General features: G+C 42.6%; 1 protein-coding gene across 1 annotated transcript; it reads right to left on the bottom strand.

Moving 5' to 3' along the window:
• Positions 1–20,494: 20,494 nt before the first annotated feature.
• Positions 20,495–25,091, bottom strand: LOC134210450 (uncharacterized protein K02A2.6-like). The gene is made up of 4 exons (XM_062686495.1): positions 25,072–25,091; positions 23,728–25,020; positions 21,793–23,646; positions 20,495–21,727 (listed from the first exon to the last, which is right to left on the bottom strand). The coding sequence occupies exons 2-4, from the start codon at positions 24,964–24,966 to the stop codon at positions 20,495–20,497; spliced, it is 4,326 nt and encodes a 1,441-aa protein (XP_062542479.1). The 5' UTR covers positions 24,967–25,020; positions 25,072–25,091.
• Positions 25,092–26,583: the final 1,492 nt, after the last annotated feature.

Genomic DNA, 26,583 nt, shown 5'->3' with positions numbered 1-26,583 from the left:
TCGGGTTCGGGTCGGGTACGGGCATGTGAGATGGTCCGGGTCGGGTTCGGGTTTTAAAAATAAAACACTAAATATGTTTCAAATTGATTTTGTTAAAAAAATTATTCTAAACTTTTAGTGAAATATATTCACTTGTCATAAGACGATTTTGTAACACTATTCTATTTAATTCCACTACTTTATTGTACTTTTGATAGATACTTATTTCGACCTCAACAGTAAGGCCGTCTTCAGTGTCTCGTACTTGACTCGACTGCCCCTAGTCTAGTGATTTTTGTCAAAGGTCTAGTTTTGTTAAGCTTTTCTCAACCACGAAAATATGGAGAATTACCCAAAAGGAGTTTTGCCTCGGCGGGGAATTATTGAGACATTTCCCATAGCATTTTGTTTCAGAGTATAGAACATACGCACAGACAAATATAAACAAATTCAAATTACTTTTATCGTTAACATAAAACACTAACGCCATCTGTTTGGCGAAGGAAGAGATAGGTCGCGGATTGACAAATGACCACTTACCAAATCACCATTTGAAACATCGATAGTGAGTACACAGACAAACAGACGTAACAGCTTGAACATTTTTCTGAAAAATCCATCGCTCAACTCATCTAGCACCATTTTGCGAGCATGTTACACGAAACGATGTTTCGTATGACATCGTCACCAGAAGGCGCTGGAGTGAAATGTCAAACCCGAAGGATTACGATACTAGCGCCTCTAGTTGTGAATTGCGTAATCAATCAAATTCAAATTGATCGTTGAAGTCATGGTCGATGGTATTTTCTCTAGTGTTACGTCTGTTTGTCTGTGGTGAGTATATCGTATTATCAATTCATAGGATGTGTCTGTGGGATTTTTTTAAACAATTAAAGTTAATATGTACAACATTCGATTTTTCCTTCCTTCCTTCATTCGTATTGTCCAAAAGTGATAAATTGAATGTTTGTATTCCAGGTTTGAACTTAATATTTTGTAGAAAACTGCGCTTCAAAACAATACATGGGTCGCACTATGCCGGAACATTTTAGTGGTACCATTAAATCATTTGTTATGTTCAGTGCAGTACCTACGTCTAGGAAGAAGACAGCCGTCCACATCCCGATACGTAAGATGACGGCTGTTCTATACACATCTGCACATCGCGTTTCCCCCCAAACAACCGGTTGTCTGTCGATCGACGGAACATTTTGTCGTGATCGTGTCAATATAATTGGCCTTTTGCCAAACTTTGTCACCGCATTTCGTTGGCGATTTTTTTTTCTTCTCTCTTACCTCATCGAGCTTGCCATCATCGTCATCATCGCATCGGTGAGAAATTCCTCTGCTGTGTCACACTACAGCAGAAGCAATTGGGCGTTCAGGTGGTGATGACGAGCAAATCGAACATTGGGATTTGCGACCATTGAACCGTGAGTCTCGTTTGGAAGTTTGCTTCGGGGAAGAAATATGGAGCAACAAAACAATCAAGGTGCGACTTCCTTTCTTCCCATCGGAATTGATATTCGACGCGATAGAGGGCGATCGGGAAAGGAGGTAGCATTTTTTTCTTGATTGTTAAGAATCTTTGAGGAGAGGTTCCATGGGAAACATCAGGCGCTTTTTGGAAATGCCTGAGGAAGTACACAATTTCTTTCGATTGAATTCGCTTTCTTTGTTTGCTTTTGATTTACTGTAGGAGAAATCAGGACAATCGCACGCTGAATTAATCGTTCTGCCAAAGATGGGCTAAGGGATTGGAACTTCCTGTTTCCCACAGGACTTAAAAACACAGCAACCTAGGGAAGGTCTAGACCCGGAGGTCAATTTTGGTGCGTGCTGTTCATCACAGTAGTCGCGCATCGTCATCAATGCCCGTTGGTTGCCATGGAGAGCAGACCAGAAAACCGCAAGATAAGATGATCGGCTATTACACTCATTAATTTCTTTCTGTCTGATTTCACCATTTTCAAAGTTTCCTCTTTGTTGTGGTCCGAGGAATGGTGCTACCGCTCGTGTTGCTACCGTGGCTACACACCGCTGTTAAATCGAGGAGGAAACTCAAGACGAAACGCACCGGCAACGGGGCAGACTCGTAAAAGGCAGCATCGATTTTTAAAACATGTTATTAATAGTAACGGTTTTAGAGGTCTTCTTTGGTCGAGGTCTGACGGCTGGATGCTGCATTTTTGTTGCTGTGTTGTCTGATGGGCCCAGGACTGAGGTATCTCGCTCTCCTTTGCATACAAGAAAGGCACGCGGGAGCATCTTCCCGCCCTTTCCGTAGCTTCATAGGTCCGCAATGGCTTTTAAATAGGCGAACACTCAACATCGGCCAACAGCGAATGGATGCGGATCGATGGCACGGCGGCGTCAGTTCCAGTCAGTCAGCAGCTCTGATTGTACGTTGCGTGTTAATTGCGAAATCGTCCATCGCTGGGACACTTTTCCTCGGATCGACCGCATATGGTGGCCACCATTGGAAGGAAGGTTGAATAAATTAAACCGGTTTTGGCCTGATCCCCGTGCTGCTGGTTGCTGGGGCACTGCACTGGGTTGACAAATGGACGCCACTGGAACAGATCCCCAATATGAAAATGGAACGATGGATGCGCTGTAGAGCGGGGTGTGTTTCCGGCAATTTTGCTTCGACGGGGCTTGTCAAACTCTGGAAGGGCCGTGGGAATCGAGATGAACGGAAATGCTACGGAATTGCATTGAATGTGATTGGATTGAATGCGACATACATATATGATGAATGTATTTCTTTTTATAACTCGTTTGCGAGTTTTTTTACAACTCTTGGATTACTCAACTATTAGTATATTATTTTTAAAACATTCAAAACAAGTATGCAAGATTCAGTTGAGATTGATCGTGAAATAGAAAAGTATTCAATGGATCACTGCTTTTTTTAAAATAATTTGCTTGAAAGATTTTTTGCGTATTTATGAGATGTGAATATGAAAATATGCCACATATACCAAATCTCACCAACGTGCTTCTGCTTCGTCCGTCCAATTTATTATGACAAAAATATTTCCCTACGCATTGTTTCCTTCACAAGAACTACAATGCTAGTAATTACGTGATTGCTTCTTCTGAGTCACTGAAGCGGTTAGTCCGGAAGTTGAGAAAATAACCCCAGAAGCCAGAAATCATCCACCGGGAACAAGAAAAACAATTGCTTGGTTTTGGTTCCGATTCTCGCTTGCTTTTTGACATTGCCCCACTTCTACGCCAATCCTACAATCACGACTACAACAGCTTGGAATATAGGGGAACTCACTTCCATAAAGACCCACTTCCGACTCATCTTGATATTACGATGTTAAGAATGGTGTTCTGTAGTTTGTACGATACCGTGAACGGGTGTAACTTTAACATATAGGATCTAATGCGAACGATGAATTGGATCGGTTCGATGTTTCTATTTGTCAGCTAGTAAATATGTGCGACTAAAAGGTTTTAAAATATTGGGGCGATTATTACTCCATTTGGAGCTATACGTAGACATGCGATCAATATGTTACATCAGGAAACTTCGGAGCCCAATGCAAATCTCGATTTGATACGTAATTCATGCAAAGATTTTAATCATATCAAGTCTGCGACCGCTGGAACATTTTTACCCGTATCGAAAGCGAAGAAACCGGGTTCAAAGCGAAAGAAACGAAACAATAGCAATCAGCTTGCTCAGAAACCGTCACACGCCGGTGGTTCCTGATTTTCCTGGGCGCGCAGTTTGTCCGTCCCGGAAATATTGACCGCTAAGCGGAAACCATGCATGCATCGTCGGAGACGGATTGTGAGACACATTCGGTCAGTGGCGGTCGCTCAGTCGAACTCGAATCGCCTACCAACTACACATTCGGGCAAAGATTGAATAATCGCCGAAGCCGACGAGGAGACATTGCGTTCTTTTTGGCGGATCGTCAACACAATCAGCGCAAAGTTGGCTTTGCGCGACGAACGCGGCGACGACGGGGTGATATCGGTTGGCTTGCTACGATTTGTCGGGTCACAGTGGCACAGTGACATGCATCCGGAGAATAGAGAGAAATAAAACTTAACAGAAAATTAGTAAAATATGAGACACTGATGGTGATCTTTTTATAAGGACAAAAATATGAAATAATTAACATATTATTTACCAGAGCATCAGCTTATTTAATAGAATGAATTAAAACGACGGCTCATTAAAAAAACTAGGAATTTTTTTCTAAAACCACCTCATTCTGCCCGATTTATTGATTGATACTCAGGATAAACCTTTCAAATTTAAAAATTATGTTGTGGTACATGATTTCTAACCAAACATATAACGATCCAACCTGTCCATTAGACCTGTTCACCATTTTCAAAAGTATTCCAGATTCAAAATGCCACCCCTCTATTTCAATGAGTATCTTTAATGGAGTCTTCTGACCAACTTTCAGCTAAATTCAGGTAGATTTACAGGTGCATCAAACTATAGGTTTGTGATTTTTCGGATTTTTTCATAGAAATGTCATCTGAATGCATCAATTTTACACCACATAATAGAAGCATTATTCGTTGATAGCTTTTTTAGACTATTATCTACCACTTTGATACTAGAATGTTTAGAGTGCTTTTTCTATGACTTTTTAGTAGATTTAGCAAAAAAAATTGCCTAAAACCAGAAAAATTATTTTCTTCTGGGGGTAGTATGAATTTTCAGTTCAATTTTTCCGTTCATTTCCTCAAAGTGTTGCGAAAGTTTCGTCCATACATCATGCATTTTATTCTGAAAAATTAACTTCGGCATATGCAGTTTTCATGAAATACTCAACATTTGAATAGGGTAGTCAAGCAAGACCATTCCTCCCATGCTAAAACAAAGTTGATTATGGTCTATGAGCAATGTCATCCAGGATGCTCAACCCACTGGTCTGGATCTAGAGTGGGATATGTAGTAAATCTCTTTCTATTTTATTGCATCACTAATTTCAAACAACTTTCAATTATTGAAATTATAATAAGTTTATGTTATGGTTTGTTATTAGAGAGATCTATCCGGTTTTGTTTGTGCCATGAGGTTAGTACAAGAGGGTAACAAATAAATCAGACGGTTTTATTTTAACTTTATTTAGGTTTTTTTTTATCACGCTCAATTTAAAGTACGTTTCCGACCGCATCATCGACAACAAGGAATTAGCCACCTGGCTTGATCAAAAGATTATCTTTATCTACTCGGTGATCGACAAGTTTGGCCATACGACCCGTTTTGCAAACGAAATTTACGATCATTTCTGTCAAACGACCATTTCGACCAAACGGCATTTCCGGTCTAATGACATTTTTGTCCAAACGACATTTCAGACCATATTTTCGGTCAAATGACCCATTCTGCTGAACAACCATTTCAACCAAACTGCATTTTCTGCCAATCGGCCATTTGGCTCAAACGGCATTTTAAGCCAAACGACATTTTCGCTTGTCGTAAGACCATTCAATTCCTCTACTTGGTTGTAACTATCAGATACGTATTTCGACCTCAACAGTATTGAGCTTCCAATCGTATTCGCTGAGAAGGAGATTCAACGTTTCGTAGCAATCGCGCTTCATCGGCTTTACAGCAGACGTGGGATGAATGACGCAATGAAGATGAGAACCGATGCATCAGCACCAGATATACTTCCGAGGAAGATAACACTGATCGGTGCACCGACATTAACACCTCAATATGATGATGATGATGATGATGATGATGATGATGATGATGATGATGATGATGATGATGATGATACTACCATCTATTGTAGGTAGGCACCTGCCGATAGCACTGGCCATATCTGACAAACGCTTGCTTCTCGAAACATTTCTTCGGTTCTGCTACACTTTTTTATGTCAATTCCTTTGTCTACTTCTTCAATTTTTGACCGGAACGCGTAGAATCGGCCCATAGAAAGTAATCTAAAGTTTGCCGCTTCATTGTTTCAAGCTTACTCGCTATCTTCATTTATATCTCTATATACGTCAACGACAGGTCACTGGACCACCCTTCGCCAATAGCGTTTACTGGATATCAATAGTTGCCTTCACTTATCTAACCCTATCTGATGTTAATCTACGGCGCTAACGGCCATCTTCCATTGTTCACAGTTCACTCTTCTATGGTGAATACCCACCCAGCCAATTTGTTGGTGCGTGTTCACTTTTCAATGCCATACTTCTTGGGTTTCTCCAAGTTCAACTGTCGACCTATCTAATCCGGCTCGAAGGACCAGCGTAGTTGATTTCACTGATGAATTTCAGTGTCCATGGTGTAGCATCACCTTGACGTCCGCGCTGCAAAGCCGTATAGTACACCTTGCCCTTGGCTATCGGCCGGCGAACTTTCGGACATTGGGAGGGTCGACTTTCTGCTGCAACTGATGCTTCCTTCTCTCCCTATTCAACGAAGACGTGACCGGATTGGTCACCGGCAACGAACGAAAACCATACGGCTACCATCACTGAACAAACCTCGATCGAATCTTAGAACTAGTATTAGCGAGGAATCGTAAATGTGAACCAAATTATAATCGGTTAGCTGGAACAGATCTAGACCATCATTTGAAAATGGCGTCAAAGCCAAAATTTATTCTTTCTGGTTTTTTGTTTATGTATATAGCTACGTATGTAGACGAGGAATCGAAGAGAACTTTGTTGCAGGATTGAGTATTTGATTTAAACCTAACATCCAAATGTCTATTGCAGTCCAAATTGTCTATCGCCATAGGTATGCAGAACTCATTTGAAGATGTTAAGTGACCCAACACTAAACTAAATTACCTGTATATGAAGGAAAAAAATCCGCAAATAATTGTTTTGATGGATCATTCGATCAAGGAAGAGTCAACGCTTCTTTGTATTCTCCTGAAAATAATAATTTTCAACTATTTATTATTGATAATTGATAAAAAGTTTATAAATAGGTAAACCAACCAATCCCGTACATGCATCGCAAGCACAGACATTAAAATCAAGCAACTTGCGGGTTTGGAACTAATCCTTAGTTTAAACAAGATTTCATGCAGAACGGACGCATCGGAGGGGACACAGCAACACGAATGCGATGGTAGCATATTCAACGAAAAACCATCGCCGGTGGTAGTCGTCGGGATGGTTGCTGCAGATCATTCAACCTCAGTGATCGTCAGTAGCACTTATCACTCGCGGTGGTCGCCGACAGCAGCAACACATAGTGAAATTTCAACGAAGGGGGGGGGGGGGTTCATACTAACGTTTGGTTGCTGTTAATGAAAGAATTAGAATTAGAAAGGTACATTGTGAATAGAAAATCAATTCTTTTCAGAACCAAAATTTTATGTGAAGAAAGGGTTGATGCGTTTGTTGCGGTCCTGTGCCACCAGCAGTGATGCTAAAAATAGTGGCATCTAAGCGAAAAATTATCGAGTGGCTGTCGGACAATAGTAGTACAAAATAAAATTCCAACATCAGTTGCCGTGTTGTAACCTGCCAAATTGCTTACATTAGAAATTTACCTAAATTAACTATACATAATTAATTATTCCAGCCACCGAAAGCGCCGAAACGATGGATCGAAAAAAAAAAAACAGACAAAACTGTTTGTCATCGGATGAACAAGCGCTCTTCCAGGTGAACCGCCAAAGAAATCACCTCGTAGTCCGCGTAATTTAATTTTTTTTTTCTTTTGGCCCTACAGGGACCATTGTTAGAAGTTTTCCCGTGCTCGAAGCACAAATTGTGCTAGTTGTGATTAGGGCAAGTGAGCTGTGCATCGAAAGAACAAAAAAAAAAACAGTGAGCCCCTTGTATTCGCCTGGCCCGGTTAGTGATTTGAATGAGAAGCCATCTTGGCGACACGTGGAACATCGGATAAAAAGCCACTTTGATAGCCGTCGGAAGCCGCCAGAACGCCCCGTGTGCGAAACCTGTTTGTCGGAGCACCAACAAGCGTGTGATTGTGTTGAGTGAACGGAGCAAGAATATCCCACCGTCGCAACAACCGTCGCAGGAGAAAGTCAAGTCTTCGTCGGAGACTTGTGAATAAATTTTCCGCCGTCGCCAAGCGAACATTGGAAAAATTCGTCCAGGATCAACTTTATCATGTATGAAACTGTGTTTCTGAAAGGAACTCAAAAATGCGCATTTCCAATCAATAATTGCAACAAATAAAAAGTCAGAATTAGGCGAGAAAATATAACTTTCTATCGCTGGTTGGCTTTAGATGCTACCGCGGTGAACACATTTTATTCAGCAACCAACACCACTACTGACGCCATCATAGCCATTACATTTTCTGTCACTTAAAAGAAAATTCTCCACGAAAACACACTCTTCTTTAGTTAATTGTGTCACTATACCAATGAAAATAGTGAATCAGATTCATTTCATTTCATTTCATTTATTTAGTTAACATCTAAACAGATAACACTGAATCAACAATTTGACGCCACAATGCACGGTTCGAGGCCGCATCTCTCCATCCTTGGATACGCCCCACGCTCGCCAAGTCGTTCTGCACCTGGTCTGCCCATCTCGCTCGCTGCGCTCCACGCCGTCTCGTACCTGCCGGATCGGAAGCGAACACCATCTTTGCAGGGTTGCTGTCCGGCATTCTTGCAACATAACCCTGCCCATCGTACCCTTCCGGCTTTAGCTACCTTCTGGATACTGGGTTCGCCGTAGAGTTGGGCGAGCTCATGGTTCATTCTTCGCCGCCACACACCGTCTTCTTGCACACCGCCAAAGATGGTCCTAAGCACCCGCCTCTCGAATACTCCGAGTGCTTGCAAGTCCTCCTCGAGCATTGTCCATGTTTCATGTCCGTAGAGGACTACCGGTCTTATAAACGTCTTGTACATGACACATTTGGTGCGGTGGCGAATCTTTTTCGACCGCAGTTTCTTCTGGAGCCCGTAGTAGGCCCGACTTCCACAGATGATGCGCCTTCGTATTTCACGACTAACGTTTACAGTTCTGCCACCTTTGCAAATGTTCGGCCGACAATGTCCATGTCATCCGCGAAGCAAATAAATTGACTGGATCTGTTGAAAATCGTACCCCGGCTGTTACACCCGGCTCTCCGCATGACACCTTCTAGCGCAATGTTGAACAACAGGCACGAAAGTCCATCACCTTGTCTTAGTCCCCGGCGCGATTCGAACGAACTGGAGTGTTCGCCCGAAATCTTCACACAGTTTTGCACACCATCCACCGTTGCTTTGATCAGTCTGGTAAGCTTGCCAGGGAAGCTGTTCTCGTCCATAATTTTCCATAGCTCTACGCGGTCTATACTGTCGTATGCCGCCTTGAAATCAACGAACAGATGGTGCGTTGGGACCTTGTATTCACGGCATTTTGAAGGATTTGCCGTACAGTAAAGATCTGGTCCGTTGTCGAGCGGCCGTCAACGAAGCCGGCTTGATAATTTCCCACGAACTCGTTCACTAATGGTGACAGACGACGGAAGATGATCTGGGATATCACTTTGTAGGCGGCATTAAGGATGGTGATCGCTCGAAAGTTCTCACACTCCAGTTTGTCGCCTTTCTTGTAGATGGGGCATATAACCCCTTCCTTCCACTCCTCCGGTAGCTGTTCGGTTTCCCAGATTCTGACTATCAGTCTGTGCAGGCAAGTGGCCAGCTTTTCCGGGCCCATCTTGATGAGCTCAGCTCCGATACCATCCTTACCAGCTGCTTTATTGGTCTTTAGCTGTTGAATAGCATCCTTAACTTCCCTCAAGGTGGGGGCTGGTTAGCTTCCATCGTCCGCTGAACTGACGTAGTCATCTCCTCCGCTGCCTTGACTTTCACTGCCTGTACTCTCAGTGCCATTCAGATGTTCCTCGTAGTGCTGCTTCCACCTTTCGATCACCACACGTTCGTCCGTCAAGATGCTCCCATCCTTATCCCGGCACATTTCGGCTCGCGGCACGAAGCCTTTGCGGGATGCGTTGAGCTTCTGATAGAACTTGCGTGTATCTTGAGAACGGCACAGCTGTTCCATCTCCTCGCACTCCGCTTCTTCCAGGCGGCGTTTCTTCTCCTGCAAAGGCGGGTCTGCTGTCTCCGCTTCCGTCTATAACGTTCCACGTTCTGCCGGGTACCTTGCTGCAGCGCGACCGCCCGCGCTGCGTCCTTCTCCTCCAGAATCTGTCTGCACTCTTCGTCGAACCAATCGTTCCGTCGACTTCGACCCATATACCCGACGTTGTTCTCCGCTGCGTCGTTAATGGCTGCTTTAACTGTACTCCAGCAGTCCTCAACAGGGGCCCCATCGAGCTCACCCTCTTCCGGCAACACTGCCTCGAGATGCTGCGCGTATGCAGTGGCGACATCAGGTTGCTTCAGTCGCTCTAGGTCGTACCGCGGCGGTCGTCGGTACCGAACATTGTTGATGACGGATAGTTTTGGGCGCAGTTTTACCATCGCCAGGTAGTGGTCCGAGTCGATGTTAGCGCCACGATATGTCCTGACGTCGATAATGTCGGAGAAGTGCCGTCCATCATTCAGAACGTGGTCGATTTGTGATTCTGTCTGCAGTGGTGATCTCCAGGTGTACCGATACGGGAGGCTGTGTTGGAAGTAGGTGCTACGAATGGCCATATTCTTGGAGGCGGCGAAATCAATTAGTCGTAGGCCGTTTTCGTTCGTCAGCCGGTGAGCGCTGAACTTTCCAATAGTCGGTCTAAACTCCTCCTCTTGGCCAACCTGAGCGTTCAAATCTCCTATGATGATTTTGACGTCGTGGCTTGGGCAGCTGTCGTACTCACGTTCCAGCTGCGCGTAGAATGCGTCCTTATCATCATCAGTGCTTCCGGAGTGTGGGCTATGGACGTTGATTATGCTGAAGTTGAAGAACCGGCCTTTGATCCTCAACCTGCACATTCTTTCATTGATCGGCCACCACCCGATCACGCGCCTTTGCATATCGCCCATCACTATGAAAGCTGTTCCCAGCTCGTGTGTGTTGCCGCAGCTCTGGTAGATGGTATGATTACCTCTAAACGTTCGCACCATTGATCCCTTCCAACAAACCTCCTGCAGCGCTACGATGCCGAATCCACGGTCCTTGAGCACATCGGCGAGTATGCGTGTGCTCCCGATGAAGTTGAGAGATTTGCAGTTCCACGAACCGAGTTTCCAATCGCTAGTCCTTTTCGTCGCAGTGGTCTTCGCCGATGGTTCCGGTCCGTACTCTCTTGTTGATTGTTCGTTGCTTATGATTTTTAAAGGCTGGCTTGCAGGGCCTGACACCAAACCCCTAAATTTCCGGAGGACCATTCCTCCTTATTTCCGGTGGACCATGGTGCACAGTTTCATAGAGTCCCTCGCTGGCACTCGGACGATGATCAGCCGCCCCTAACATGGAGAACAGACGCTGTTGTGAGCCGATCCTGACATGGAGAACAGACGCTCAATAAGATTTGCACCTCCGGAGGAGCAAACCCCCCTCCCTGTCAGCATACGACCATAGTTCCCACCGGGGTTGGTTACCCGATCTTCCCTAAGGTTGCTCGTATCCCGGCCAGCACCGCGGGGAGGTAGGGATAGGAGTTGCTGGGTAAGAGGCTAAGGACCGCGAGATGGGGTCTATTTTATTCCTTCAGGTACGCGAAGTACCAATGGTACGCTTTACCCAGCATTTGCCGTGCCGTGAACCAGATATGAATGCTAAAAAAGTGTGATTGTCATCCTTTCATCTAATGTGCAAAAAAAGGTGAGTCCATTCCGAAAACTACTTTACTGGGGCGAGGTGAACCGGCCCAGGGCCGAAAACCTCACTAATAAAGATAATAATAATAATACTGGGCAAAAGAAAAATAAAAAATAAAATGTTTAGATAAATCTAACCTAGTTTAACTAGGATCACCAGGACAAACTCGGGAAATTTTAAATTTCAATTAGCAAGGAAAGAATTATTCTCAAACTGTTCCGTTTTCCATCTAACTGAACATATGTATATTCATCTTATCGCAAAACAAAGAAATACAGCGCCTATCTCGTCAATTATTTATGCTAACATGCGTGCTCACTGGTGAAAAAAATCACAAAAATAAGAAACCAACCAAATTCCTTTTCATTGCTTTGTTTTTGATGGGATGGAAATAGGAGCTATGGGATGAAGTGCCGAACCGTTCCCCTATTTGGTATCTTTTTGGTTACTCAAAAGAGTAACAAATATTTGTGGCTTTCGGTCACTGCGTACCACCATAGAGAGGGCGGTGCAATGTTGTCGTCATAGAGATTCACACGCCCGCCGGTTTGAGACGGACGGCGGCGGTGATAACCTGTGCGGAGTGCCGCCAGTGTGATGCGCCTACTTGGTTAACGATTGCCCGCTTCGCTTCTTGGCACCGTTGCCGCCCCAATGATGCGCCATGCTGGCTGCGTTTGTTGCTCAGATGACGTGACGGTCAACAAACAACGACGCCAGTCAGTCAGAGGAGCGACTAAACTCACTCTTGCGTAGCAAAGAATGTGGTCTTCCTCTTTCGAAGTACTGTGCTGACCGTAGGGGGACACTCTAATTTTCGTGATTAGTGAATGTTTTGAGAAACGGAAGTGGGTTATAAAATCTGGTATGTACAATAGTCATCAAATTAGGTTGGTGTGCAGCATCTCTATGGGTTTTAGAAGAAGTATTGCAAAGTATTGTACTGATTACATAAAAAAATGCATCGGAATTAAGAAAATATGCGACATATTCAATAATACATCATTCCCTTTACAGAAACTATTTCAACCGAAAAGTTCGAAAATAATGTTAGCAAAGGGGTAAAGGGTTACCTATCAATCAATCGGCGATTCTCCCACGCTCCAATATGAAAATCATCAAAGCCAAACAATCCTCAGCAAATTGTGTTCTTTACAAAGAGCTACCATTTTTAACCCGAATGTAGAGATAATTTATACAAACATTCTTTGAATCGTTTGATTCTTTTCAGTACCTAGAGGAAATAGGAACGATGGGAATTTCCGTCACCCTCTCTACTTCTCTAGAAAATAATAATCGAAAAACCCATGATAGTAATCTCCAAACTCTTTTTGTGTCATATTTGTAATAACATCCTACGTGTAAGTAATGCACCCCTCCTTCCCTAGTGCAGACTACATATTTAAGCAGATCCCCTTCGGGGTTTGAACTTAAACTCGTTTATTGAACAACCACCACAGGCAGTGCACAAGGCACGGCGCGGTCGACAAACAACAAACGAAAGGAAGTGGTTTTCATGCTCACTTGAAAAGATGAGCTAACGACGCGACGAGCGACGACGATACGGTGATGGATGGTTTGAGTTGGGATGATGGGAACAAAAATGACAAAATTCGATAATCTCCACGGGGACACTTGTGGTGGTGGCGAATATTCAACCTGACTCAGAAAGGATTCCCTCCCGTCTCGGTTGAATGTGTGGATGGTTCACTTGTTGTTATTTGCCTTGGTTTCATCAATGCTAGTCGCTTATGCAGCAAGTGCATGTCGTCGAATCAAGTGGTGAACGACGTGTGGGGGTGAAACAATGCTAATATTTAGTTACTGAAGGATGTGGTTTGTAAATAGATAGCTAGGAAATGTTATGATTATTTTTTGATAGGGAGATCTTCAGTTGGCATACAGTTGATCTAAATAGTATCGAATTTAGTGTCACTTATTACTTTGACAATTTCAAATTGTTCTAAATTTCTTCATTCTTCTATAGGAGATGCAAAGATCGTAAATGCCTTGGGCCTCAATTGTTCCAAGCTGACTTTTTTAAGCAATAGAAAGCAACGACAAAAAGATCCCAACCAGCCAAGCTAATTACTTCATGAGACGTGAGAAAATTACTCGCCAACCAACGTTCACCCTTTCCTTTCTCGAGCATCATTAGTCTTCGGGACATAGCATTTAAATATGTAAACATTCAATAGAATATTCCTTTCACGATAATTTACGGCTAGAAGACAGTTGTTTTTGTTTCACGCCAGCCTATGCCGTGTAAACAAATCCCTGCATGGGCTTGAGAGGTGTGAGGGTAAAATTATCGTAAAATTAATTTAATTATATTTTTTTTATTGTTCCGCATACTTACCATCAAGTCGGGTGCAACGCTGTAGCACAGAGAGCTATGGTGACGGTCGGTGGCCAATCGAACGGTCCTCTACAGCACCTTCCCACCTCCTCCAGGGCGAGGGGCCATGCGCTCACGGGGCTCACCAACTGCTAGAAGCACGAAGAAAGAAGGAACACATTAGAATGTGGCGTAAGCGATTGACGGTAATTTGAAATTCAAATTGAACAATCATGCTTAGAATATTTCCGATCGAACACGTGTTTTCTGGCAAGTTGGAATCGGCCAGTTGTTGTTGCTGCGATCGAATGGTGCAGAAAGCGGCGTTTATCAGCGGGAAGTGAACTTCTTTTAGCCTGTTGCGCGTTTTCACCACGGTAGCCCAAAAATTGAACGCTTCACCATCTGGCGTTCGGTAGCCCCGATTCAATCTATCGCTAATGAGATAAAACTGACAAGTGATCTCGCGATTGGAATCGCTCCAGCAATCGGAAAATTACGAAACATGTGTAGCACAAAAGGGGAAAAGTGCTTATCATGTTCTGATAGTGCTTCTGCGGACTGTTGCTTTCCAAGAAACTAGAAGCGGGTCCGGAGCGAAGATCGAATCGATTAGCCTACTATACGAATTGCCCCGTCGATTGCTCTTCACTTTGTTGTTGTTTTCATGCAAATGTTTCCGCCTGGATGCGCGGATCGATTTTACCGTCAGCTTGCGCGGTGTTACTTGGCTGCTACCTTATGACCTTCGACATTCCGCGATTCCGCGGAGAAGCCAGCAAATATAGGAAAGTTGATCTACAGCTACCAGCGCAGCATCGCAAACCGACGGCATCGGGTTCCTTTCCCTTCTTGTCGATTAGCAGCAGGCTTCTCCCGGTTCAGCCGCGCCGCAAACGCGATCGTACGATCATTGGGAACTGCAGTCGTAAAACCGCCACATTCGACAGCGATTTACGGGTAGTTAAAGTTCACCCACTGACATGGATGATGGCGCGGGATAGCTGCCGTCGGTCGGTGCGGGGATGCAGGACAACCAGGAAGCTAGGCAGGGATAGACAGCCGGGTTGCTACCACTTTGCAGTGGTAAGCCCCGTTGTATGACGGAAGCTTAGACTCGTACAGTTCAGAGCAACCAATAATAGGTAATAAAACCTATAGGGAAATGAAAAAGGTATTGTGCAACCGAATGGAAACAGGTCTGCGTCGCCGAAGTGGTACGGAGCAACTACTTTCTGAGTGGCGTGAAAAAGTGTTGTTGCTGGATGTACAGAGATTAATTGAATGCCTAATAGGAAAAACTTATATTTTGCATTTTTTGCTTGTTTGAGCGGAAATGTATGACGATTAGTAGTGAGTTTGACCTTTGAATTAGCATACATAGATCAATATTTGGTTAATTTCCGGCATGCTTGTGCCTTTCATAAATGACAATCTCATTCATATATTCATCTCATCGCAAAACAGAGCAATACAGCACCAATTTTGTCGCTTCTTATTGCGAATATGCGTGCTGAAAAAAATCACAAAAATAAAAAACAAATCAAATATTTACCTTTTCATTGTTTTGTTTTTTTTTAGCTTGAGCTTGAGCTTGAGCTTGATTAACTGCTCGTAGTTGCTACTCCATTATGACCAGATCAGCTGTTCTTGCACAGGGAACCAACAGATGTTTGCTTGGGACTAGCACACATCTTCAATGTACAAGTACTGGTGATCTCATTTGTTAGGTCATACTGGCGCCTGCCACGTCAGAATGCAAGTCAATGTAGGGAAAGGGGAGGAAATGATGATGCAATCACTCGCCCACTGCAAGCCGAATATACCTCTGCACTTGCCACGAGTTCATGCGGAATTTGTTGGAATTTCTGGGTTAGGTTGGAGAGGCAGGGGTCCGTCTTGGTTAACGAGCTGCCAATGTGATAGATAGGAGAAGGTAACTGATGGAAATTCTAATTGGATGTAAGGAAACGAGCTCTATAGTTCATTTCCAATTCTAGCAGATTACTGTTAGAATACTCAAGTTGAAGGTATAGGAATAGTAATGGAAACGGTATGGAAGTCCATTTCCAGTTCTAGCGATTGCTAGAACATAAGAAATAAAGAGAAAGATAACAAGTAGGAGAATGGAACGGACCTGGGATTGAACCCATGACCTCCTGCGTATGAGGCAGAAGCAGTAGCCATATGACTACCAAGCCCGCCTCTTTTCATTGTTTTGTTTTTTTTTTTATGGGAAAAAATGGGAGCTATGAGATGAAGAGCTGAACCATTCCTCTATAATATGTTAATTTCGCGGTTAAATTATAGTGACTTTTTCTTATTATTAATCTTTTTATTATGCTCATACGTTTACTGTTATGTTAGGGGCCATTTTCAAAATATTTAAAAATATAAGTATGAAGTATGTATGTATGAACACAATCTTAACCTTCCAAGCACACCCAAAATAACTCTATAAATTTGTGACGAAACGGAATAAAAACCTGAAAAATTCTTCGTTTTCCTAACTTTGGGAAATTAGGGAAGAAAATTAGCTTCCAGCGTCCTCTAGGAAAGGCGCCACAAAAAAACGGACTCATTATGCATTGGGGTCCATTTTGACCCAAGATTTCACCACGATTCCAAAAACTCAAATTCCAACCGATTTTCGATTTTTTTGCCAAAAAAAAGTTGTACATGGAAGAAAAAAGTACCCAACGTTGAGTATTTTTAAACTTATTTTGAGTTATTTATCTTTCTTCTGTTGTCAAAAACAAAGGAGCAAAACAATACATCGATGCCAGTTCGATACCAATTCGATGCCATCGATGCCAATTAAACCTCCCGTTGAGTATATAGACCTACAGCCAACTAGCGAATGGCAGATTTGAATACAGTTCTGCATAAGAACCTTAGAGAAACTGTATAATAATTTGGCATATAAAATTTCGGAGAATTTCAATACAACTGTTGTATTGAAATCTTACAGATTTGTATTATTTTAATACAATATCTGTTAAAAAATCTTATAGAAATGTATATGCCAAGATTTCATACATTGATTGTCAGATTTGTTTTTTTATATCATGTTATTGATTGTTATTGATCATTTTTTAAGAGCTGCTGAAACGTGCACTTTGAGAATGGATGGCAAACCTCAACTAGGGGAACTGTACCGGTTTTGGCCATGTTCCTAATTTGGCCAATTTTGCGAATAACTCCAAAAATAAAGCAATTCTCGAGGGTTTTATAACTTCCATCGAGAGATATATCCCTCACGGTTCAACGCTGCTTTCAACTGATCGGTTATTTTGGAAAAATATGTATTTTCCAGGGTTGGCCAAATTAGGCACTAAGTTGGCCAAAATCGGTACACTTCCCCTACTATTCACTTGGATCGAAGTGAAATTCGCACCAGCTCTGATCAATCACTGAGTAGCAACCATTAATATGTACTGTACAGTCTGTCTTAGCTAAACTGAGGTAATCTAAAAATTGTCAGATTTACTCCATTTACTCAAATTTGGCTCGGAAGTACAAAGTTTGATGGATTGGACCCTCTTTTAGGTAGTTGAATTCTTCCGTGAAGTTCCTAAAATGAGGTCTTTATCCAAATCGACCTCTTTTGTCCCCGTGGAACCTGTACCAATGAGACACTGTTTAAGCTTCTTGGAATTTCGTTCTATTAAACACAAAATTTCTTACGAATGTGTGCTCTGATTATTCCAGGTCTCTTTGCTAGCATATATACCCTCTTTTTTTTTAGCAATTTTGTCTATTGAACGGTCACCGGAAGCATCTGGGAAATCCGGAAAACATTCGTAAAAGAGGCCGATTCCTAAAGTTAATACCAGAACTTCGCGATTTCTTTCGTAACCATTCATACTAGAGAATTATGAATGCAATTAATAGTTAAAGTATTCAATGGCCTCCAATGACCACGAAACGGTCTTCCGGGAACATCCGTAAGAATGGCTGATTCCAAAGGTTCTTTTCGTAAAAGAAAAGTTTTCGCAAATCTAACGTACTTAAAATTAAAAAAAAAAAACCAGATTAATCCACCTAGCGGTGATGGTGCCTTTCTCGTTCGTTCAAAAGGTTTGGAAAAATCTCAAATAACACCAATATGTGGATTGGTCTTATTTTTCATATCAAGCAAAATTTTTCATAACGACGTATGTAACAAAAGTAAACAAAACGAGGTTTTTAATACAACGTGACAATCACAATTACTGATTTCAGATCTTAAAATTCTTTAATTCAATCTTTTTACGAATCGACGTATGTCAAAAATCAATTTTTGAAGTCTCACTGTTACATACGTCGCTTTAACATATGGGAACTAAGAGCGACCTATGTACCAAAAAAAGCAAAACAAAACAAAACTGCAGTTGCGTCAATCGTGCACTATGGAAAACCGACCAATGTACACCGACGTGCGTGCAGCCGGTGTATGTATAATTTTATCGTTTTTCACAGTGAATTTGAATGAACTGAGATTTGATGTGAAGCACGCTTATTACGTGTCATGTAATGACGCATGCCAGCGGAAAAAAGTATTGAAAAAAGATTTAGTTTTAAAACAGTTTTAGAAAAAGTTTTGCCAACTTTCTGCAAAGGATTTCTCGAATCCTCATAATTGTTACATACGTCGTTATGAAAAATTATGCTTGATATTTGTTTATATGCATAAAAAAATTCTCGCCAAACGCAATTTGTTGCAAACAAATCGGATGAGCATAAGAGCAAAAAATTTTCGCCATAACTTTTGACCCAATTGTACGATCCGGCCAAGTTTCTAAGGAAACAATGGGACAAGATTCTGCGTCGAATGCAATCTGTTGCGAGCGACCTGAGAAGCACACATATCGCACATCAATCACAGTAACTTATATATGACCGGATTCAGTCACAATATGGTTACTGCAACCAGATTTGTTGAAATTGTGTTGCTTGGGGAATAGATGAAGTATAAGTGCTAAGAAAGTGAGCTAGACTTTTTTGAACTCTTTTTCACAATAAATAGTAATTTGACCATAACATCTAAGCCCATAGTCCGATCTGCCTAATTTTCAATAAGAAAATATGAGACATTCTGCGTCGAATGCAAATGCGAGCAAATCGGTTGAGGAAAAGTGCCTGAAAAATGAGTGACATTTTTTTTAGCGATTTTTTCATTAAAAAAACTTTCTCGACCTTCGTAAAATGTGTTTGCTTGAAAGTAGATGAGCTAGTAGCTAAGAGTAAAAAAGAAAAACTTCTTGACCGTTCTATGAAAATCGGATCATTTCAAGCAAAGATATTGTAGCTCCAGTTGATAACGCGAGATCTCGGTTCGGTTTTCAACTTGATCTACAATATGCTAATAAGAATTTCGACATTTTTTTCCTTTTCCAATCTTTTTGATGTACATACCCCTGTTTTATTTTACCCAGTTATATATTTTAAGGATATCACATTTGCATGTTTGTTAAACTGAAGCTCTGACTACACAAAAAAAAACGAAAATGTCATTCCCATCAAGCGAGCGGAGGGCAATATTTGTTATGATATAAATCTCATGACCGTCCTTCTGCCAAACTCCCGTATGAAGAGGGAGGGAAGTGTATCAGTGTGGAAGCATCCGATAGTTCGTTTTCGGAGAGAAATTATAGCCTTTCGGTACAACTTTGTAGCACAAGAAAGGCAAAAAGTATTTTGGCCATAATTTCTATTCTATAATTTTCAATAGAAAATAATAGAATAGGATTCCGCGTCCAATGCAATTTGTTGTGAGTAAATCGATTGAGGGTAAGTGCATTAAAAATGAGCTAGACTTTTTTACGCGCTTTTTTATAACATAAAGCATTTTGGCCATAATTTTTGTGCCCATAGTCCGATCTTCCAAATTTTCAATAGAAAACAATACGACAGTGTGTGGCCTTAAACTGCACCAGGAAATCACCCACTGCGCTCTTGATACACTTCTTACCTGACGGACAGCTTGGCTCACACTCATGACTTGCCATTAGGCTCTTGTCCATGTACTCCGCCGGTACTCATATGTACCTAGCAAGCTGACAGAGTATATAATGCAGGAGAGCATCGCATGTTGGTGGCTTACTCTACACATCCTCCTCCTTTCCCGGTTTGAAAAACTAGTATAAAGTATAAATTTAATATATTAAATAACAAATATTGAAAAAAAACTTGGCAAGCTGTGACATTTTCCCCATGTCAGATTTTCCTAATCAAACGTGCAAAAATTTTGGAATCAAACCTAGTAAGCCATGGAAATATTGACATGATCAACACATTTTTCCAAGTAAATCCGAACCAGCTGGACGCGTTTTTCTCAAGAATAATTCAAGAACCAAGCCTCGAAGTGAAAACGAATCAAGCAGCTTTTAATGATGAACATACTTAGAATAATGGATATTAATACAGGTATATTGAATAAATGAAAGATAAACAAATTACTACATTATTCATTATCTTCTATTGTCACTGCTCAACTGTTAGGGCGTACTCGGATAGGTAAGAAGGAAGACGTTTTTCCCTCTGAGGACGATCGTGGTGACTCTCTCCAGCAGGATTTATGGAATCGGAATCCCTTCTTGGAGCTTCAACCGACTTTTCTCCACGCCAGTCCCCGACTTTTTTGGTTTGTGAAACGTGACGCCTGAGCAGCTGCCCCTCCGCATCACACAGGACCAAATGACCGTTTCGCTCCTCCGTAACCGTGTACCGTTTAGAGCTGAAGCGGCTATCGCCTTTAGTGCGTGATTGGCGTTCTACAATAACGGTATGTCCAGGTTTCACTTTATTCTCTTTAGCTCCACGTCGCGTATCCTCTCGTCGCTTTGAAAGCAGTTTGGCCTCACGATCTCTAACGTCCAATAATTGTTCATCATGAAAAATCCTACCGTAATCCAGAAGCGGAAGCCCGCGCTTAATTTTTCGGCCGACCAATACTTCCTCTGGTGGCATTTTTGTTATGCTGTGGTCTGCTGCATTGTAGGCCTGTACGGCTGCTTGCAATTCTTTTTGATAGTTTGTTCCTGCTGATAATGCGACAGACATAGCTTTATTTATAATTTTCATAAATCCTTCTACCAAGCCGTTTTGTTGAGGATAGAATGGCGTTGAAAATACCGTTTGTATACCTCGTTCAGAGCAATATTTCGTATAGTCCTCGCCGTTGAATGGCGGACCATTGTCCGACTTTATGGCCCTGGGGAAACCTTCCCTTTCAAATACTGAGTCGAACACTGCTCTGGTATACTCGAACTTCGTTGATTTTACTGGACGAGCAATCGCATATCTAGATCTTAGGTCAATTATTACCAGGATAGATATACCTCCCAGCTTCATATATGGCCCGTTGAAGTCAACGGCGATAGTTTCCCATACTCCCTTTGGGGCAAAGCTCCTTTGCATTGGTGGGGGCTTTTGCGGACGGCCATTCACTGCACAGACAACACAAGACTTCACCCAGTTTTCTGCATCAGTAGGCATGCCCGGCCACCATACGCGCTTACGTAGTATGCTTTTCAATTTAGCCTCTAGTGGATGACCAGCGTGAGCTATATCCAGGGTTCTTTCACGAAGATTCTCAGGTATCACGATACAACCCTTTTTTACGAGAATTCCATCAACGAAAACTAAGTCGTTTGCAATGGATTTGAATCTCATTAAGTTTCTTGGCCATATTTCTGTTTCCAAGGCACGACTTACCTACATGTGTGAGAGAAATAATTGAATTTATGTTAGCCTAAATTATATCGGACAAGATGAATTACCTGTACCAAGGTGTCGTCTTTCTCCGTGCATTCCCGAATTTCATTTTCAGTTAGAAATTCAATATTACGTGGTTCCAAGTGACAGACTTCCCATGGGCTTAGCTCTTCATTAAATGCTTCATCTTCTCCGCGATACAGCCTCGATGATGGATCCGCGATATTATCATGTCCTCTAATATACTCAACATCATAGTTGTATGGGCTGAGGCGCAAAGCCCAACCATCAGCTCTCGTTAATGCTCTTTTGGATTCTTCTCGAGATCTACTCAAAATAAACGTCATCCCTTGAGCGTCTGTCCGCAAAATGAAATATCTGCCCAGCAAGAAGTAGGAGAAATGCTCCACCGCCCAAACTGCGCTCAGCGCTTCACGTTGATTTTGCGCATACTTTTTCTCGGTTACCGTTAAAGATTTGGAGGCGAAACTGATAATTCGCGAGATTCCTTCATCGTTCTCCTGAACCAACACGGCTCCTAATGCGTTCGGAGAGGCATCGGTATATAATATTGTTTTATCTGACTCCGAAAAGAACCCCAATGCAGTAGTCGAATCAATAATGCGTTGTTTCACGAGCTCGAAAGCGTTCTGCTGCTCATCCCCCCAACTCCATTTTAGCGCTGTTGAAACCGACCACAAGGGAGCAGATATTTCGGCGAAGTTTTTGATATGCGGACTTACAAAAGATGCAAGTCCAAGAAAACTTCGAAGCTCCGAACACGTAGTTGGGTGTCGAAATGTCTGGATATCCTTTACTTTAGACGCGTCGATATTGAAACCCTTTTCGCTGACTTCGTGTCCCAAGAAGATAAGTCGTGATCGATCAAACTCGCACTTCGACGTATTTAAGGTAAGGTTATTAGACCTCAACACTTTCAAAACATGAGTAACTGTTGCTCTAAGCTGCTCAAGGGAATCTGCAAATAGTAGTATGTCGTCGATGTACACTATTTTGTTCTCAACGTCCTTCAGAATGCGCGACATCTCGCGTTGGAACACCTCTGGTGCGCAATTGACGCCAAACATTAGGCGTGTGAAGCGGAACATTCCGTTCTCTGCCAGGAACGTAGTCAGCTCGCGCGATTCTTCACTTAGCTCCAGATGATAAAATGCATCTGATAGATCGAGCTTAGTGAAAAATCTAGCTCCATGCAACTTGACTTTCATCTCATCGATGAGCGGCAACCGAAAATACTCCCGTTTGATGGCCTTATTTGGCGCCCTCATATTCACCACCAAACGGAAGTCTGTCTTGCCCTTCGGCACAGCGGACATACTACTGATCCATTGAGGAGCTGAAATTACCCTCTCAATGATTCCTCGTGTTTCCATTTGTTCGAGTCGCCGACGAGCTTCCTCCCGATAGGCGGCTGGGATATTATAATAGGCATTCCGAACTGGCAGAACAGTAGGATCGATACTAAATCTGATTCTTACGCCAGGTACTTTTGGGAACGCTGATAATTTCTCGCAAGTATTTACCATTTCGCCGACCTTCAATAACTCCATTTCACCGGCCGTAGCTCTACCCAGCAGGGACCTTCTACCTTCTTCTACGACTACAAAGTCAGCCATAACTATCGGCTTCATCAATCCGACTGCTTCTATTTCAGCACGGAAGCAGTGTTTTATCTGCATTGGCTTGTCCGTTGCATATGCTCGAATATCGGTGCACTGAGAAACTGGTTTACGCAGAAGTGTGATTGTATCCAAAGCAGCTTGTTGCTCCAACTTATGCCAGTCTACCCCTCCTATAACATTTACGTCTGCTCCGCTATCAATCAGAAATTTGATCGGGCTTGACGAGCCGATACGGCAGTCCACAAGAACATCTTGGATTGATAGAGCATTGATAAACTATAAAAAGAACGCAACATAATTACTCCATAATAAATTCATCTTTATTCATTTGTATATTATACATTATGACTGTTTTACCTGTTCCTTTCGATCTTCTTCCACAGGAATCTCTGAACATTTGTCCTTCAGCGTGCTTATACGACCTACTCGGCATGCTACGGCGAAATGGCCTCGCTGGCCGCAGGAATTGCATGTTTTGCTTAGCGCTGGACAAACCCTATCTTTGTGACCAGGCCTGTGGCATCTGGGACATCTGTAACGACGGCTCAAGTTCTGCTGGTTATCCGACGACCTTTCGTATTTAAAATTCTTCGTCAGATTTCCCGACGCGTGATGTAATGCTGACTGTCGCTTGCGCTGACCTTGCATGGTCCAGTACCCTTTACTGCTTACTGCTAAAACATTCGTCTCGGAGCCAGAAATCGAAAATTCGGATTGGAACGCTTCAGCTCGTGTCGCTGCTTGGACTATAGTGTTGGAGTCATGTCCATATGTTCGTGCCATCTTCTTTACCTCCTGATTCCGGAGGCCTCTCAAGAGTTGCGTTCGGACGAATCGCTCCTGATCCATCGGACTATAGTCGCATAGCAGCACCTTCTCTGTTAGCCGAGCATGAAATTTCACCGTGGATTCACTTTCTTCCTGACACATTTTGGAGAAGTCTTCGTGTTCTGCCGCCGGATCGGTCAAGGCCTTGAGGTATTGATCGATGTTATAAACCAAATGGTTATAACAATCATCATCATCGTTGGTGGGTCTCAGCTTCGCCGCTCGCACAATGCTTTTCAGCTCATCACCCATCGACAGTAGGAGGAGCTCGATACGCCGCCTTGGGTCTTTGAGGTTCGAAAGTGAAACCGCCATCTCGAAATCCTCCAAGAAGCGGATCCATGCTTCCCACATTTTGGTAGCTGGCACACCTTTCGGAAATGGCTTAATGTTTTCCCATCGTACGTTACCGCCACTGGTGGATGGCACAGAAGGTGTGATGCTAGGGTCGGTCAAAGGAGCAATGTATGGGATGGCCGGTGGACTTGTCTCACAATCCGTAGGTTCGCTTCGAGAACCGCGTTGTTTATCCTTCAGATTATTGATGACGCTTTCTAGTTCCAACACCCTCGCCTCCAGCCTTTTCTTGTAATCCGTTCTGGATGAGTAGTGAGCATATTGGTCATCATCCTCGATTTCTGCCATAGAAGAATGAACAAGCGGGGCACGTACAAACCGCCCGACCTCAATTTCATCACCAGAAGAATCGCCGTTCTCACTCACGGATGCATGGCGTGGCGCACGAACGTATTTTCCAGTACCAGACATTTTGGATAAATGTTATTTCTATCAGCAGAAATAAAATTATGTTTATCAAAAACACTGTGCTAATCTGAGTATTGATTACTTTAATTTTTCGGTTTAACTAATTACCTTTAGATGCAATATTGAATGCAGGTCCTTTCTAGTGTCCTGATAAATCACTAACTATATTCAACTGTTATGTCTCTCAAACTCAAGCTCTTCAACTAGGAACGCTCCCTCGCAACAAAAGCAACAGAATGTAACGTCGTGTCTGAAAATAATTTGAAATCAAATTTTGGCGCACAAATTGATGCTCACACGCACACAAATGTTTTTTTTTGTTCTATATTTTCGTCATCCTATTGATATGTGCGTTCTTTCCTGCATTTTCATTTTTCGTTTATATCAGTATGTGTGCACATCATAGTCGTACATAATTGAAATGTTTCAACAGCAACTTGTTCGTAGAAAAAGAGCTTGATAAAAAAACACGCATACTCGTGTGTACTCATAGAGAGAGTTGGCGTCACCGGTGAAGAGCTATATATGGCTAGTTCGCTTTCTCACTTGAGTTGACGGACACGGAAAAGGTTAATAGTGCAGAAAACAGTCTGTAGCTTTATCTCTCTTCCTCGCGCTTACTTATTTATATTCTGTATTATTCACTCATTATGAACCTCGAGCTCTTCAATCGTTCGAAGGTTTTCGTTTGTTTTTTTTTTTTTTTTTCAGCTCATGAGCTGACGTACCTTATGCACTTTTTCGTCATCTGTGCGAATCACTTTTTAATTGACATGTGCAATTCAAAATAAATTAAATTCGCGACCATTTTAGATCGACATATATGCGGTCCTCAAGACGCGCTTTTACTTTTACGATTTGTGGTCCTCAAGACCCGCTTTGTCTGCGCTCTGCTGTCCTCAAGACACGCTTTGTCTGCGCTTTGCGGTCCTCAAGACGCGCTTTTTTTCTACGATTTGCGGTCCTCAAAACACGCATATTCTTTTTCTTCCAACATGCTCAAACTTGTCAACATATGCGGTCCTCAAGACGCGCTTTTTCCATTTTTTTTGTTCATATATCATTTTTTTCTCTGTGGTCCTCAAAACACACATAACTTTGCAACTGTGCGGTCCTCCAAATTGGCCTCTCTAGCCAACATGGAGTATCTTTCGTTTCACGCATTGCGGTCCTCAAAACGCGCTGCTCTTTTGGGGCGATCTTCTAAATCCGCCATCTTTTCAATAAATTTTCGTTCTTTCACGATTTTTTTTTTGGCGTTGGCTTTATGAAACCCGCACTTTACACAGTGGGTGATTTCCTGTCCTGTCACGGTCGCCAAAATGTGTGGCCTTAAACTGCACCAGGAAATCACCCACTGCGTTCTTGATACACTTCTTACCTGACGGACAGCTTGGCTTACACTGATGACTTGCCATTAGGCTCTTGTCCATGTACTCCGCCGGTACTCATATGTACCTAGCAAGCTGACAGAGTATATAATGCAGGAGAGCATCGCATGTTGGTGGCTTACTCTACACAGACAGGATCCCGCGTCGAATGGAATTTGTAGCAAGTAAATCGGTTGAGGATAAGTACCAAAAAAGTGAGCTAAACTTTTCGCAATTTTGGTGCGCGCAC

Source organism: Armigeres subalbatus, chromosome 2 (assembly GCF_024139115.2).
Source record: "Armigeres subalbatus isolate Guangzhou_Male chromosome 2, GZ_Asu_2, whole genome shotgun sequence".
Lineage (NCBI taxonomy): Eukaryota > Metazoa > Arthropoda > Insecta > Diptera > Culicidae > Armigeres > Armigeres subalbatus.
The sequence above is the reverse complement of the archived record's forward strand: the minus strand, read 5'-3'. Positions and strand labels throughout refer to the sequence as shown.

Bases quoted from the DNA above. Each gene is read 5' to 3' on its own strand.
- LOC134210450 (XM_062686495.1), bottom strand. From the start codon at position 24,966: ATGTCTGGTACTGGAAAATACGTTCGTGCGCCACGCCATGCATCCGTG. The intron at 23,647-23,727 runs GTAAAACAGTCA...TTCTTTTTATAG, and splicing joins AAGAAGATCGAAAGGAACAG to TTTATCAATGCTCTATCAAT. The intron at 21,728-21,792 runs GTAATTCATCTT...TCACACATGTAG, and splicing joins AAGACGACACCTTGGTACAG to GTAAGTCGTGCCTTGGAAAC.